General features: G+C 47.3%; 1 protein-coding gene across 1 annotated transcript in view; it reads left to right on the forward strand.

Moving 5' to 3' along the window:
- Positions 1 to 460: 460 nt before the first annotated feature.
- The window catches only part of LOC144160027 (uncharacterized), a 59,464-nt gene continuing 42,157 nt past the window's right edge, over positions 461 to 17,767 (forward strand). The window contains exons 1-3 of the mRNA XM_077691648.1: positions 461 to 516; positions 626 to 755; positions 1,812 to 1,979. Of these exons, the coding sequence (XP_077547774.1) occupies positions 461 to 516; positions 626 to 755; positions 1,812 to 1,979 (354 nt within the window). The remainder of the gene's footprint in view (positions 517 to 625; positions 756 to 1,811; positions 1,980 to 17,767) is intronic.

The following is a 17,767-nucleotide window of genomic DNA, read 5'->3' on the forward strand; positions in this document are numbered from 1 at the left end:
TCACAGAGGCTTGTTAATCTTCAAGTAGCGTAAAGCCGGCAAGGACACAAGAAGCAAATAGGCAAACAACAGCGCTGTTTCTTTTAGATGCGACTGCATCTCATTCACTCGCCTTGTCCCTCCATACGGCGTTGTTGTTGTCCGTCCACACCCCTCCCCCATTCTCCTCGCCGCGCGAGCTGCGCTCTCCGCCGCTCACCCCCTCTCCTCTCCGATAGCGAACACTCTCTCGCGAGGGGCATTGGATTGGGTTCGATTGGCTTGGCTTGGCTTGAATTGGATTTGGATTGGATTGGATTAAAGTGGATTGTGTTGGATTGTGTGGCGTCATAGCCGCGGCAGGGGGTTCACGCGATGGGAGAATCAACCTAACAAAAACAACAACGGAACCCCGTATGCGTCGCATCTACACAGGGGTTCCCGCGAGGGGAGGTGGGAGAAATTTTTCTTGCTCGGGTCCATGTCGAGTGTGCGCTACTTTGAAATGTTCAAAAACCAGAACCAACTAGCCCAATTGTAGATTCTTTGGAGAATACCGGCAGAGTGCATTATCACACCTCTTACATTGAAATACCTTCGGAACACATAAATGAATACGCAACACACTTTTCTGTCTTGCATTCAGAGCCGTGTACACCCCATCTTTCATCGTCGCGCATGGGCACATCGGCTTCGACGACCGGCTGTACGGCGAGCAGTGCGTTATCTATCCGCCGACGGTCCTTAATGGAGCGAGACTGTACGAGCCCAGTCAGGTTTGTTTCGTGTCCAGGACGACAATGATGCTGCTGCAAGAAACCATTACAAGCGATTTCAGATGTTACTGTAGTATTTCATCTAATCCAATGCCCAATAACACCCTATGCGGATAACTTTAAAGGCGATTGCCTTAAATGCCTTCTCGTGAGAAAAAGCAATTTTTTCTGCCTCGAATATGTCCTCTGATGTAAAAAGAGTAAGGACCTCCGTCAAAACAATCAAGATCTGTACTAAACTGCGCCTGTAATTGTATTTTATCAAGTAAATCAATTTGTTTTAAAAGAGGTCTACACATTAGGAATTTCGTAGGAATTGAACCCGGGTCGCCAGTGTACAAAGCCAGGCCATTGCCACCTCGATACATCACTACCTTTTTCCCATTTAGTGCCTAAACTGGATGCAAGAACGCATACGCAACAACACCAGCCACCGTGACCGAAAAAAACTGAAACCAAGGAAAGAAAAGAGGGGACTGCCATGCTTTGAGCTGGCAGTTAATGTTCATTACCAGCAGGCCAATTCTTATCAACAATTAGTTTACGTCATCACCTCCCCTAACAAACATTCCACACAGTTCACACGATTGTTACAAAGTGGCACCGTAGCGACTGTGCATTTACACACGGTTTCCGTACATCAATAAGGATTCTCCAGATAGCTTACCGGTTCAGTAGGATGAACAGGACATAGGACAAAACATCTGGTCCCATGGCAAGATATCCGAATCCATTGGCCTACAACAAACACGTTTTTTTCGAAGTTTTCTGCATTACATCCCAGGAATACACTGCATCCTAGCGGTCGAGAAGGACATGTTAAATACTCTCGCGCTACATACAGAGAGAACAGTCTGCACCCCAGAGCAAGAAGAGCCTTTGGTCGGTATTCATGTCATGACGAGCAGTTCTGGTGTGCATTTTACTAAGCATATGAATGTCTGACCCCATACTATGTTGAACTCATGATGTGCCGCAAGGTAGACACCTGACGCCAGCACTGTTTACCAATTTGGCTCCTTTTGCGTAACAGATGTTTCTCGTCCTCAATTGCAGCTGAAAGCACTCCAGATGCTCAAGGAACTCGCCAAAACCGCTGCTTTCGCGCTTACCGTGTCGGTAGCTATGTTCGGCCGCAAGTACAGACCGGTAGAAAACGGCGACCTTCGTATTGGGACTGAATGCACCAACCAACCAGAGGACCACCTCGTCCCGTACGAAGTGGTGAGTGTGCACGGGAGGTCTCTCGCTGGTACTGCCCGTGTCGTGCAACGCTTCCGCATGCATAAGCAAATCTTTCAAAAAGTTTGCTCGGACGACGCCAATGTAGCTGAATTCAGTTCATATCAGTTGCTTCCTTTCCTTAGCTACATCGCGGAATATTCAGCGAGGTATTTACACAGACAAAATGTTTGTGATTGAAATACTTGTGACTGAGTTTCAAATAAACAAACTTCTGCCAGCGATCCTTCCAAGTAGTGGCAGCAGAACTGTTTACGCTTTCCTTTTGGCTGTGGAGCGTTACCGGAACACTATCATCATCGGCGAAGTGGAGAGCTTGAAAATGCTAGGGCAAGGAGTGTGGGGGAAAGTGATGAGGAAGAAGGAGCTAACGGGCAGGTATTGGGAGGGCGTGAAGGAAACAAAATGTGGTTAGGGAGGTCCTGGGAACCGCACAGGGGGCCTTTACGTTGTGAAACTTGCAACATAGCCACGGGGTCAGCACAAAGGCCCTAGTGGTACAGGGTTCACAGCGGCGAAGAACAATACCATGGCAGCCAATTGGAAATAAAAACAGGTTGTGTTGCATGCGGTGAGGAGCACCGGCAAGGAAAAAAAGCCATAGAGGAATTTTCAAAAGTATCAGAGCGAAATGGTTTATTTTGAAGGGTAAGAAATAAACAAACTTTACAGCAGATTTACGCGCCCGTAGCATGCAAAAAATCATTCTATCACTTCTGTTGTGACTAGGCCATCCCACCGAAAACGCTACTGTTGCGACTGGCTACCCGAGCGCAGTCACCGGTGTAGCGACGTTGCCTTGCTCCGTACGTTATCGATGCGGCGCAGAGGAGAGCGATGAAGTTCTCGAGCCGACGAAGAGTTGAAGCGACATTTATACACGTTATTTACAGGGGTAACAAGATCGTTACATGGCTCGGACAAAGGTGACAGTACGTCTCCCCTCGTTGCCTCCGAAGAGTGCCGTCCTGGCTGCCCATTCGGGCGGGTTTTATACCCCCGGGACTCCGTTGAAGCCCCAAGCGGTTTGAATCGCTTCAGTCAGGGCTCTCGCTGGCCGAAGTTTAAATCCGACGAATCGAGACGAAGCGATTGCGTCAACTGAGCCGCCACGACGGGGAAAAAGAGGACGACGCCGTCGCTGTCTTATTGGCGGCGTCTCCAGGCATCTATCCGCATGTTTGCCGCTGGGCGTTTGTCCGAAGCCTCTGCCGAAGGGGGGGGGGGGGGGGGGTTTGACAGAGGCGCGAATCGACCCCACCGTCGTGCTTCGCCGGATTAAGGGAATTTAGGCTGGGCAATCTGGCACAACATTTCCCAGGTAGCCTGATTAGAAAGGGAGAAGGCTTTCAAGGGTTTCAGTTTCAGTATTGGAAATAGACTATAAAAGAACAGAAAAAGAGGCACTCTAACGCCCAAAATTAAGTAAAACAGAATAATTTTATTGCCCCTCGCATTATGAAACTGCCTTATATGCGAGTGGGTTCGTGGTATGATCTCTCGCATGCTGTTCTCGCCAGTTCACGGCCGTTCACGCACGAAGTGCAGAGCAAAGTCATCGAGTTCTCGCTCCAGACACTGATTTTTCAAAATCGGTTGCCGCGGGTTCTAGCTCTTGCTAATGCGGCCCACTTTGGAGGAAATGGCGAAAGCCTGCGGACTTTGGAAAACTATCCAGGCCTGCTAGTCATAGAAAACTTTTAGAGACAAGTTCGGAAATCCATGTGAGCTGCAACAGCCGGGTCTCCAACGAAGGGAGAGGAGCTGCCGGCTCTGTTGTTTCTCCAGCCTTGAACTACTAGTGCAAGCAGCGCCATTTTTTCTGTTGCAATAAGCCATAAAAAATTGTATCTTGTTACAAGCAACAATTGTATGCATAAAGGGCACGTTATCATACCCGTCTAATTAGGTTCTCTTGTGTCGTTCCGTGCGGCGCAAGACAATAAGGCTCGCCGGAGGCATCTACTCACCTCCCTCGGCAATGTCTGAAACCTTTCTTGCTCCGCAGAAACTTACAAGGCTTTTTTATGCCCATATAAAGACTATCTATCCAGTTTGTTTCAAAAAGTGCCCTAAAATTGCGACAAAAATAAACTTTTGCATTTCGTGATGTCAGTGAAACACAAATGTAAGGATAATCGGATACACCAGCTTCCCAGTTGAGAATACGTTTAGTAGCCCTTTTCATTGCACCCAATAGAGCCTTACGTTTAAATTGTTTGGATTTGTGGCAGCTATAGCAACCGATCAACGAACTTCGACCCACCGCGGTGGACCAGTGGCTAAGGCATTGTGCTGCTGTGCACGAGGTCGCGGGTTCGATTCCCGGCCGCGGCGGTCGCATTTCTGATGGAGGCGAAAAGAAAAAAAACGCCCGTGTGTACGAGATTTCGGCGCACGTTAAAAATCCCCAGATGGTCAAAATTAATCCGGAGCCCTCCACTACGGCGTGCCTCATCGCCTGCGTTGCGTCGGCGCGTTAAACACTACAATCAATTATAAATCGGACGTCGGTCATTTAGAGGATGCTCAGTGCATGTATACGCATTCCATGGTTGCAAAAAAGATTATATTAACTTGCTGTCGCCGTTAGCAGTACTTTATCCAGTCACAATTGGGCGACAATGAGAGCTTTTGGGCACAGAGCTACAACACTACGATCATGTTTGTCTGGCGTCAATTTTGTAGAGAAAGTATTTCGAGGTTCAACATGCATCGCATAAACAGAAAATTACCTCAGTAGCGACAGCCATTTTCCCCACTGTATGTAAAACAACTCGGCACACCTGTTATTTTGATGCTTTGTTGAAATGGGTGTTTCGGCTTATTTTTATGGAGCGTGGAAATACGTGTTACTTTGTTTCAAGGAGCAGAAATAGCATTGTATGCACTAAGTAATGCTGCTCACCACCGACGCAGGAAGAACAGGATAAACTACGATACAGCCGGGGTTGCTTGTGGGATGAACAACCGAAATAACGTTAATATCAACACCTATTTCATGAAGTAAATTCTTTATCCGGAAGCGTGCCCGAAGCGAAAATTTATGAAGACCACAGTATATTTTGAAGGCATGTTTTAAGAACGGTAAGGGTTCATCAGGATATGTTTCACGTATAAAAGAGACAGGCAACTCACGTCCGCTGGTTGAGTCGAAAACGTCATCAGATGGCCGGAGTACCAGTCATGTGATTGCATTCTCGCCTTCTGCTCTATAACGCGCGCCACTCGCTTGTAAGGTTTTCGCGTACCAAAGATTCGTTTTTCGGAATAGGCTACAAAATCCCAATAGCAGGATATCCGTTTAGCCGGGGTGGGGGTTGCAGGAGGGAAGTTGCGCAGAATTAACAAAAAGTAAGGAGGAGGAATAAACTTTTATTGAGGCCCAAGCCGACTCCGTGATTTTGAGGTTAGTTAAAACACCTCTTAAGCAGAGTCTATTGATGTCGTGTCTTTTTGAGGTTGTAACATGCTGAGTTGTTCATTGTTAGGTGACGTTTTTAAAAGCGAAGCTGTTTAGCAAACTGTTAGTTTTCGTGCGCGCACTTAAAAATACCGAAAAATTGCCGAGCCCGGGCACGTGAGCGCGGGCTTCGCGGCGACCGCCAGGCAGTTAACAAGACCAAGAAATGGCCTACCGCTCGTGTGTGCGTGCCTCGCGACGACCGCCCAGTGATATATACACGCGTTTGTCAAGCCAAGCATATACACTTCAGGAGGCTGCCCAAGATTGCGGCGAGCACTCGGCAGTTAAAAAAACAATAGGCTGCCTAGCAGTGGTGTGCGCGTGCCTCGTGATGATAGTCCAGCGTCCCCTGCGCATGCTTGTCAACCCAACTACATGCACTCAGGGGTATAGGCCAAGATTGCGGCGACCGCCCGGACGTTTAAAAAAACAAGAAAATGCCCTAGAGCTCGTGTGTGCGCAGCTCACCGCGACCGCCCAGCGTCGCCAGCGCACGCTTGTCAAACCAGCATACCCTATAAGGGAGATTGGCCAAGTTTATGAAAAAAAAAAAAAAACTACAGCGTTAGGCGTAATCATGGTGGAACTTGCTAGGCATGAGAAAGACATGTCATAGCGTACGCCCCTTTAAGGGGATGTCCAATAAATATTACGTCCAAAAATGAAGGAATCTCAGACTTCTTGCAACAATGATGAAGGAAAGGTCGTGGCGGCAGCGAAGAACAAGCAAATAGGCTGCAATTGTGGATTTAAACATCCGAGGTGGTCCTGAAGGTTGCGTACAGCTTTGTCACCTTCAATTCTTACTCGTTAGTTTTAGCTTCTCTCATTTTTCTTTTGACGACTCTAAGGTTTTTTGGGTGTAAATGAGGCGCATCCCTTTTTCTCGCAAGTGACAGCGATTGCGCACGCGTTTTCTTGTGCAGCTCTGTACAAATGCGGCCTTCAGGGCTCATGTGACAGAGGACTCCGTCAACAAAGCAATTTTTTCTTACGACGGTGCTACGCGGTGGGTCGTAACATTCGACAACGAAAGAACTTTGCGGACAAAGGTACGTGCCATCGAAAAAATTTATCTCCCTTCCTCTCTGGGAAGATGGGTGACCAGCGCAGCTGGGCGCAGTACAAGGAGCGGACAAAACCTAGCATGTTGTTTGTAATTTGCGCTTGAGCATACCTACTAGTTAACGGAGCCAGGAAGAGAAAATACAACTTTGTTTAATTTGAAAGAACAGGATTCAGTATCTCACTCAGCTGCATTACAGCCACAAAAGATGTTTTTTAACAAAAAAAGCAAGAAGTATTAAAAACTTTCAAATTTTGCGCCACAGTGACGTGTTATGAGCAAGAATGACGTCACACGGGCCAACAATAAATCATAATTTTCAGTGCGTTAACTGCCCGTTAGCATTCAAGTGATGCGGTGAAATGGAACTAGAGGCCCCATTACAGACGTCCAGTCTTGTGTCGTCGCGACAGGTCAGTTAGGCGGCCGCCAATCGCACAAACAAGGTTCCGCGACGTCATAGCAAATTTGCGGGAAATTGGCTAGGGGGTCGCGACTGATTCACACGTTTTCTTTCACGTCTTTGTTATTTGTTCGAAGATTGCGATGATATTGGTATAATTGTTTTCGGGACTAAGCGGTCTTCCTAATAAACCCAACTTGTATTTTGTCTTCATGGCACCTTTAACTTGTTGAATGGAACTTGGAAGCACTGGTGGTTTATCCTATGAAATAAACATTGGTCTGTCTGTTTTCATTCTGTAGAAGCCCATGTGCTGACAGCGGACCGGAATTCTACAATATTGGCGTACTGTGTACTCCGTAACTATGAAAATAAACGAAAATCGGCGTACTGTTTCAGTCATCTAACGGCTAATTTTCATTAAATTTGTTTCGGTAGAGTTTCGCGTCCACAAATTTTCTAACGCTTTTCTGTAACCATACTTTATCTGCAGATGGCTATGTATTATTCACAGCTGGGGGTAATACTTTAACGTTTACAAATTCACTGTGAACTGACTAATTAGGCAGATAAATGGAACTGGGGTGGTGTATTAGGGTTGTCGAAGCGGCTAATTTTTATATAATTCATTTCGGGATAGTTTAAATTCTACCAGAGTTACGGTTGTTTTCTGTAACCATACTTCCTCCTTTGACGGTCTTGTATGTTGTCTGACAGCACAAAATCCCGTAATGTTTACACCTTCACTGCGGGATAATTATACAATAAAATTTAGTGTAATGATAGAATGGTTCCGGCGGCCTATTTCAGAACTATTTTTTAAAGATACCTGCTGTAGATTGAGAACTAGGGAGCCTTGGCTGGAAAGTTGGCCGTGTAACAAGTTGTATCAACCGACGCAAATTTTTCTAAAATTTGCCCTAGACAGCTTCGCTGTAAAAAAAGTGGATCCCACTTGCTACTGGAATACGAAGTACAATGAAGCTGTTAATGATATTTATATCATGTTACAGTGACTGTTCTTAACTGCATAATTGAGTTCCGGTAGCCCCAATTGAAATCATTGCATGGGCGTCGGGGAATTAGTTGCTTAGACGAACGTCCAGACGGCGTTTTCGTTCCGCTTGTCGCTTCTCGGTGTACAGCTCACAATGGTGACTAATTTCGTGGTCGCCGCACAAGGTTGCCGTGAATCCCATCTTTGAGACAGTAGACGCACCATACACCCAGAGCCTGCACCACATTTCACTGCGTTGCGAGACGCTCCTGTTGTGAGTGACGCTTCCATCAACTTGGATATCTTGAACGTTCGGGGAACGCTTTTGAGCTATTTGACTGGCACGTATTTGCGCGCTCCGTATGCATACGAGGCCACCCGGTCCTTAGTGGAAAGGGCAACGCTAAGGCCAAGCAAAGGGCAACGCACAGTGAGAAGCTCTGTGGCGGCGGCAAGTTCTCGGAGAGACGGATGCCATCTGGTGTTTTGGTAAGAAACAGCGGTATGGTGCCTGGATTGGGGGGCCTGGTCGTTTGCGGAGTGTGGGTGAGGAGAAGCCGCCGCTCACAAAGCGGACCATTCAGTCAGGGAACAGAAGTAACAGCAGCAGCGACCAAAAAGCCGGGAGGACAGGCAAATGAAGCCTTGGTTTATTTGTCTGTCCGCAGGGTGGTATCCTTTACTGCAAATCAAGGCATCCATCGTTGTACGGGTTGTTGTGAAGAAGACCATACAAAACAGACAGCCGGTCAGGTGCAACATATAGGCATATGATGACATCAGCTGCGGGGGCTCACGACAGGTTTTGGCAACAAAAAATAACCACCCACTGCGCAGCTTTGTTCTCTTAAGCAGCGCGATTTGAATGGCAACTCTTAAATTGCGCGGGACAAGCTTGTGTGTACACAAAATGTGCACGAGGAAAGGGGTAATGCGTGTGCTGTAGCTTGTTTGCGCCGGCCGCCGAGAGGGTGCCTATGCCGAAACTGGTGCTCCGGTCTACTAGAGCTGTATAGTGGCATGTTTTCCCTCATAGTGGGCTGCCACGAACATAGGCGACGTCCACCAGATTGCCAAGGGGCGTTTATCTGTTTCTCTATCCCACAAAAATGCTTTCATTCACTCGCAAAATTATTTCGCGAAACAGATTTGTCGAAGGGAAGCCCAGCCCCATACGGGACAAGCGATAGCAGATCAGAAAAGTAGTACCGGAACGGCTTGCCTAACACGAATGGTGCACCTGCTCGTACTCACAAACGGTCTCGATCCATCTAAGCACGTGCAGCGCACAAGGACCTGTGGACAGCCATGTACTGGCGCAAATAGTTTTATCCTTTTCCGCATCACAAAAACTTCGGTGACATTGCACAGTCCTTGTGCGAAAGAGTTGGCAGCGAAAACGCACCCGTGTTCGCGAAGATCCGCGAAATGATCGGTGCGCCATCGTGGCCGAAACCGTGGGGCGCACTAAACTGAACTCGTGCTCAAACGTCCATTTAACGACATAGCGATTGGTATAGAAAGTGCTGCTTAGATAAACGGTAATTAGTGTTTATAGCTACCGGCAAAACCACTGAGGTTTAAGTTAGTGATGACAGCTTGTACCTTGAGGGCTTCCTCATGCAGCATCGTCGAGTAATATGCCGACTGCTTTGCTCACAGAATCCGCTTGCTGTGTGCTTAGGTGCATTAAATCACCCAGAGAATGCATTCGTCCGCTTACGCGTGGACGTAGAGAAACCTAATTCAATTTTGCCACATTTCACAGCTGTGCGAAGGAAAATCACGGAACTCGAACCTCGAGTACGGAATCGCTGTATACGGAATGGAATACTCGGACTACGCACAACATTGTCCTCACTTGTCCACGCGCGGGGCCTACACCAGGCTGCGCATGGTGCATAAAGTGCGAGATTTCCTTACGGCAAACTTCACGGCAAGCGGAGGCGAGGAGAGTTGCAACAAGATTGAGCTGGGACGACCACTCAAGACGCCATGAAAATCTTCTTACCCTTGTGTTTTCTTTTGAATCCTATAGTAACTGTGCTACTTGAGCATTAAATTTTATTGCTTGGAAGGGATGGCTCATTAACTCCCTGTGAACCCAATGAACGCGTGTGTATGCGCGCGTGACTGCGTTTAGGAGGATGTGTGGGTGTGCAAGTATGCGTGTGTGCGTGCGTGCTCGTGCTGATGCTCGTGCGTTTGCGTGCGTGCGTGCGTGTGCATGTTCCTGCGTGTGTGTGTGCGTTCGTGAGTGTGTATTATCAAAAGAGATTTACTTACGTTCAAAGAAGCCATAACGGTGTTCGCTGGCATTTAAGCAATGAACCAACCTTCATTGGACACTCCATTTCCTCCTTCTGTGTAACGAAAATATAGACGGGTCTTCTAGATGTGCCTTGAGACAGGATATGTTTTAAGAGTGACTTGGGGAAAAATAGGCCTCTTGTTTAAATGTGCCTGCGTCCCCGCTCTCCCTTGTGACTGCCGTGCGCTAGTAGACGGCACATGACAAATACCTCAAACTTGGGAATCCAAGGCGGAAACCGAAAACCGTCAATCGAACTGCAACGACATTGCAAGCCTCCACTGCACTGTTTGAACTGATACGGGACATACTTTCCGAGGAACGCCTGTTTACCTTAAACAAATATGGCTGCCAGACAGTATGCTGCGTTGATAAATTAGTTGATGCTGGGGAAAGGCTGCGATAGTTTGTAAGTTGTGCATCCCTGCTGCCGCCAAAATATGATTTGTCTGGAATTGTGGCCAGTCTAGCGTCCGCTAAGGCGAATTTGATGCTATAGGTTCTTAGCCAGTTTAGCCAGACCCTGTCGACAAACGCGACGTGATTGCGAGTATTATTCATGATGTACTGCTGATTGGCAACGTTATTGCTAGGGACTATAACGTACCAGGGTGAGCAGGAGGCACAAACAGGCAGTTATTTTTTTGCACATATCAATGCGTACAGTCCAGCAGAAAGCGTAAATAGGGCTCTTATTGTTATATCTAGTACAACAAATGCATCCATTCGTGAATCAGCGCGCCTCATCGCCTGCGTTGCGTCGGCGCGTTAAACCCCACAATCAATCAATCATTCGTGAATCAGACAACCATATTATTTCAGTTTCCACCTATGAACGAGGGGTGGAAGGTAAAACTCGCAAAGTTGATTCTGTGCTGGTTTAATCCGCTCAGCGGTGCCCCAAGCCTCTTTAAAGTCGGTCTGATTGCTACTCGCCCATGCACTATTGAAAAAAAACATTTTTATAGCGGTATTTAAGCTGTATAATTCCAAGCTAGGAAGGTCTGGAGCCTTTTATTAAATACTTCCGGAAGATCCGGGGTAACCCTATGAGGTGTTATGCAGCGAGACCCTTTAAACTGAGCTTAAATCACAATACATAAAAGGTTTGCTTCGTGCACAAGTCTCTATGGGAAATTCACGAGAATGCATATGACAATTTGTCAGCACTCTAGCCTCCAAAATACATTCTTCTAACAGCGCTAAAATAATGGGGGCAAAGAAAGAGAGTGCCGTCATTTTAGCGCTGTTAGAAGAACGCAACCATCCCAACTAGCTGGACTTTTGTTACTCTTAAATACCTTTATAAAACCCCACGCACCTCTCTGGAGCACTATAGTGCTTCACAGAAGTGCATGGAATTTGAAGTGCTGAGGCTTTCAAGGGGCCCAGAGTACATCTAGTCTGAGCCCTTTCAAAGTCGGCTCCACTTTTTAGGGGCGAAGCTCCTAAAGCCGTGGGTCTGTCCATCCCTTGTGTCTCGTGGTACGTGACCGCCTAGTTCGATGACTCACTTGCAGGTGGCGCTACGCGACCGCCTAGTTCGATGACTCACTCGCAGGTGGCGCTGGTGTGAGTGACTCGCACGTGACTGACACTATAAAAGGCAATCGCTGTTGACGCGCTTCCTCTTTCGCAACGAGTCACCGGATGGAGGAGGTGGTTGTTGACAAGGCTGCGGAGCGGAGGGCGCGCAGGGCGGCGGCAGCGCGCGCTCGCCGACAGGATCCCGCCGTGCGCGAAAGAGAGGCCAAAGCATCTCGTCTAGAAAGTCGCGCTTAAACCGCTCGTCGGCAGCTTCGGGCTGAGCTCGCTTGATGCGTTTTGCAGCCGCCTCGCGAGCTCTCACTGCATCGGGGTTTGCCTGCCGATACGAGTGCTTGCTTGCAGCCTCACGAACCCTACAACAACAACAACAAACGAACAAGAACAAAATAAAAGAACAAAATAAAAGTTGATTTGTACAATGTATGCACACAGTCTTACGTCTTTCTTAATGATGTAATGGGCGAACTTTCACGGGAGAGTTACGGTTACCGATGATCTCCCCCTCTCGAGCTTTGCCCCACTTATCATCATTCATTCCGTGGATATGGCGTGATTTTTTTTCAGAAATGTATTGCATGGAACCCAGGGCAATACATGAAGTCCCATATGAAGGTATGGTGGCCTGAGGGGTTTTATGAAGTAATGCCACACCTAGCCCCTTTAATTTCGCCTTCAACACTATGCACAAATGCGTCGATGGAAGACACCTCTTTTTCTGGAAACAGTACCGGAGTTCTCGAGGGTAAATGTAAAGCGCCTGGAGCCTTTCGTTCATCGCATTTAAAATGCAGCGCTCTATTCACACACTCCTGTCCACACATACTATAGACACATACGGAAGCAGGGTTTTGTAGAGGTCAAAATTCTGAGTGCCGTTAGCCTTTAAGAGATTTTGATCATCTGAAATTCTCTTGGAAACCTGAATGGCGCCCTTCACGCAACTTAGAGGTGAATATTACAGCCCTATGTTGTCGAGTACCCCAGTTAAATAGGTACTTACACAGGTCTCGTCTCGCGCCAACAGCTCTGTTCAGCTATTCTAACGAAGACGAGTCTAGAAAACTACCTCTTGATTTGTCGACGCTTTTCATGTCTCAGACGTCAGTCCCTGGAGGTGCCGCTTTGTAGTTTAGGGATATCCGTAACGGTGTTGGCTCTCCCATCATTCGGGGCATCAGAAATGGGGTTCTGCCGCCAAATTGTATGCTATGCCGTACTGCGCTTCAATAAAAATTCGAATAGATTCACTTTATGATTGCGATTGGTCACCCTCGCCTCGATTTTCCAGTTTTTTTTTCTGTCGTTAATAGAACAACAAAACGTTTTCCAACCGTTCTAAATTATCTTTTCAAGCGTCTCGTAATTACATAGAATTCCATTCATTTTAACCGTCCTCTGTTGATTGGCCGATCCCCTTCTTGGGTATGTGTCATATCTAAAGGCGCAATAAAAACAACAGGAACAAAGCCATCCCTTCACAATCCACACTTGTAAACGGCCACCGGGCCAAATGACGAGGTGTAGGTCTGCCGAGCCGTGGACGAGGTACAAAAGGATTTTCCCTACTCGTCTGAGCCGTCGGAAGACGACGATGAAAGGGATGACGAAAATTGATAGTAAATAAAACACTGTACTTACTTTGATGGTCTTTGCTTTACAGTGTTATTCAAACCGATTTTGCATCGCTGGTGTCGCGCGGCTCCCTTTCCCCTGAGATCCACCGTCACTGTGGGGAGAAGCTAGGTCTTCCTTCAGCTCTGCTGTTTCTTCAGCGTCTCCGCTGTTTCGTTGTTCTAGTCGATCCGCCATCGAATTAGCAACTGACACCCATAATCCCAGCCAGAGCGGGCGATAACGCCAAACCGAAGGGTAGCCGCGACGCCGTCAGAGACCAGATACCACAGCTGCAAACGCCGTGCGCACCCGGATCACTGGGTGCGACGCTTGTCGGGTACAACGGACTTGAATTGTAGCGCAGGGATCCATGAAAGTCCATGAAAGCCCTTTAATAACCACTGCCTCTGTGAAAGGGCGCATGCGCTCTCATTAAGCGGCCATGTAACAAAATATGCACGAGGGAATGCTTTGGAGTACCCTGAACGCTATTATACGCCCCGGCGTAAAGGTAAGCACGGTTAGGTCCACTTGCTCTAGATCTGAGATGGAAGAAAATTTAAACAATGGCCTTTGCGTAGGCATGTTAAGCATGCGTGAATTGACTACAAGATAGCGGCATCATCACATCAAACGCCTCCTTGTAAAAACAGCCATTTCTTTTTTGCGGTGCGAGAAATTTTAATTCAAAACGGGCAGAAAAAGAACCGCATAAAAGTGTAGATTTAGGCTGCATTTCTGTATGCGTTTCGCACGCCATTGTCATGTATGTATAGGTATCCGCAAAAGTTAATGGAGCACGGGAGCAGTGGCTTAATCTCATCGTGGCGCAGCGCATGAAGGCTGGCGAGAAACAACGGTAGGTGTTCCGGGTTTTCGGGCGCACTGCCCTCGCCACCCCATTTGATACGTTTAATCGTCACTTACCTGGCGCGTAAGACAGGGTGTGACAGTTTTCAAAGGGCTGCGCTGTGATGCATAGGGGTTGGTCGGCAAAACCAAAAGAAGTTACTCAAACTCAATAAATTTTAGATGCGAAGCATCTCATGGTCGGGGCTATGTCCCTCCTTTGTCGTTGTCGCTGTTGTTGCGCCGTCCACACCCACACTGCGCAAGCTCGGCTTGCTGAACGCCTTGTCCCTTCTATGGCTTTTGGGGCGACAGTGTTGCCGGCGTCTTCCTGCGGCGGCGCGAGACGAGCACGCTCCCCTTTTAAGGACCCCTAGGACGACAGTTGTACCGGAATCTTGGAAGAAGCAAACATCATCCTAATCCATAAGAAAGGCGACATGAAGCACTTGAAAACTTACAGGCAGATCATCTTACTGCCAGTCGTCTACAAGGTACTTACCAATGTGATCACTAACAGAATTTCTGCAACCTTAGATTTCTGTCAACCTAAAGAAGAAGCAGGGTTCCGTAAAGGTTATTCAACAATGGACCATATTCACACGATCAATCAGGTGATAGAGAAGTGCGCTGAGTAAACTGAACCCCTATATATAGCCTTCATAGATTATGAGAAAGCATTTGACTTGGTCGAAACCCTATCAGTAATTCAGGCATTACGGAACCAGGGGGCAGATGAATATTATGTAAGAATACTAGAGGATATCTACATGATCCTGCATAAGGAGAGCAGTAAAATACCTATAAGGAAGGGTATCAGACAAGGAGACACAATCTCTCCAATGTTATTCACAGCATGTTTACAAGAAGTATTCAGAACGTTGGATTGGGTACAGGTGGGAGTAAGGGTTAATGGAGAATACCTCAGTAACCTCAGATTTGCTGATGACGTTGCCTTGCTAAGTAACTCGGGGGACGAATTGCAAAGCATGCTTTCCGCACTGGACGAACAGAGTAGTACCGTGAGCCTGAAAATTAATATGCAGAAAATAAAGCAATGATCAATAACCTCGGGATAGTACAGCGGTTTGAGATAGGTGGCGAGGCAGTGGAAGCGGTAAGCGAATATATCTACTTAGGCCAATTTGTGACCCCAGATCCCAACCATGAGGCAGAGATAATTAGAATGATAAGAATGGGGTGGGGTGCATATGGCAGACATTCTCACATAATGAATAGCAGCCTACCATTGTCGCTGAAGAAGAAAGTGTATGACAGCTGCATCTTAGCGGTACTCACCTACGGGGCAGAAACCTGGAGGCTCACTAAGAGGGTTCAACTTAAATTGAGAACGACTCAGGGTGCAATGGAGCGGAAAATGATAGGTGTAACATTAACGGACAAGAAGAGAGCAGACTGGGTCAGGGAACAAACACGTGTTAAGGACATATTAGTAGAAATTAAGAAAAAGAAATGGACGTGGGCAGGGCATGTAATGGGAAGGCAAGATAACCGCTGGTCATTAAGGGTAACAGAGTGGATCCCTAGAGAGGGCAAGCGCTGCAGGGGGCGGCAGAAAGTTAGATGGGTAGATGAGATCAAGAAGTTTGCGGGGATAAATTGGTCACAGTTGGCACGGGACCGAGGCAATTGGAGAATAATGGGAGAGGCCTTTGCTTTGCAGTGGGAGTAGATAGGCTGATGATGATGATGATGATGATGATGATGATGATGAGGGCGACAGTGTTGCCGGTGTCTTCCTTGGCCCGCCCGAGACGAGGTGGCTTCACGCGCCTTCGACGTTTCATCGTCGTCGGCAGCGGCGTGCATCGGCGAGTCTCGGCGGGCCCTGATTAGAAGACGCCCCCAACTATCCGGGGAACGTGCATCGACCTCACTGGGATATTGTCAACAAGGGGTGGCTGCAGCCATTTATGCATACGTTTCCGAGACCAGGCGCCTGCCCTGTTAGCTGTGATTCTTGCATGTACTTTTTCCGGTCCAAACAGCTCAGTTCTATTCAAAACTCGACTTACAACTTTCAACCAATTCCATCTTCTCTCTTTCTGCGTATAAACAGCGAGGTGAATAATTTTCCGGTGTTTTAAGTGGCCGCGTTAGCCCTCGTCACGCCCGATTCCTGGCCAATCCCCCACGTGGGTATGAGCTGTCTCCAGGAACAACAACAACAACAATTTCATTATCGTCGGCAGCGGCGTGCATCGGCGTGTCTCGGCGTGCGGTGATTACAAGCAACCCACAACCATCCGGGGAACGTGCATCGAACTCATCTTCAGCAACTTTAGGGTTCATCCACTACAACAGCCCTTTTAATTTACATTTCACAAACCATAAGGCGGTCATAATCAGAGGGGAACGCAAACCACAGCTGCACGTCACCTACGTTAAACATGATGATGATAATGCCTAAATAAAGACAAACTCATACCACGTACAACATCTCTCTCTCTCTCTGTAATGCCTCTCCACTCTAACACCCCCACCCCCTCCAATAAAATTATACCATCTTCCCGTAGGGGAACCCTGAGTAGTATGCAAAAGAGCCATGGGGTCAACGCAATTCCCCATGTCCTATTTACGGTAAGTGAAAAGTGGGGTAGTTACCATGGAACCTAACGGTAAATATCACGGAAGCTGCGTACATAAACCTCACGGAAACGACGAACTGAAAACTAATGGACACTTGAAACAACCACATTGCTTCTTCGAATACTACTCAGGCTTCCCCTACGGGAAGGTGCTGTAATTTTTTTAATTAACCCCGTACTCACTCAAGCTCAGACTCAAAAATCTAATCGGTGCTCAAAATACCACGTACTGTACATAACGAAATGTTTTTTGTAACTGGACTCGCCTGTACTCAAACTCACATGTCCGCGAGATTACTCGTACTCAACTCATTCTGTACTCACTAGTACTCAACTCATTCTGTACTCAGTCGTAGCCACCTCATTCTGTACTCACTCGTACTCATACTCAATCTGTACTCACGATTGCTCGTCCTCAATCAGGACTCATGAGTATTCGTACCCAATCTTTACTCAATCGTATCCAACTCATCTGAACCCACGAGTGCTCGCCCTCCATCGCCACTGACACTTACTGGTACTCAAAAGTATTCTACTAATTTTTTCTAGCAATCAACAACTTGCATTCACGCTCTGAACTAATTAGATGGACCACACTAGAGAAAACAGGTTCAAAGTCTACACATTGTTCACTCGCTGCCCTAAAATGTGGGTTATTCAAGGGACCCTCAAGTGAATTAGTCAACTTCTTTTATTGCTTGCACTGCATTGACATTATCATATAAACACACTTTTAATCGTCTATCCGGCCGATAAGGAGACATTTATTTTATCATACTCCAGAAAAGACAACCTACAATTCACAGTCTGCGGCGGCTGCACTAACTAAAAGGGTGACGTCCGTGGGAGGCGCTACGTGATTAGACGAAGTACAAGATTAAAATTCAAAGCAGTAACGCTTTAACTT

This window comes from Haemaphysalis longicornis, unplaced genomic scaffold (assembly GCF_048455015.1).
Source record: "Haemaphysalis longicornis isolate Haplotype H1 unplaced genomic scaffold, Haemaphysalis longicornis Haplotype H1 scaffold_10, whole genome shotgun sequence".
NCBI lineage: Eukaryota > Metazoa > Arthropoda > Arachnida > Ixodida > Ixodidae > Haemaphysalis > Haemaphysalis longicornis.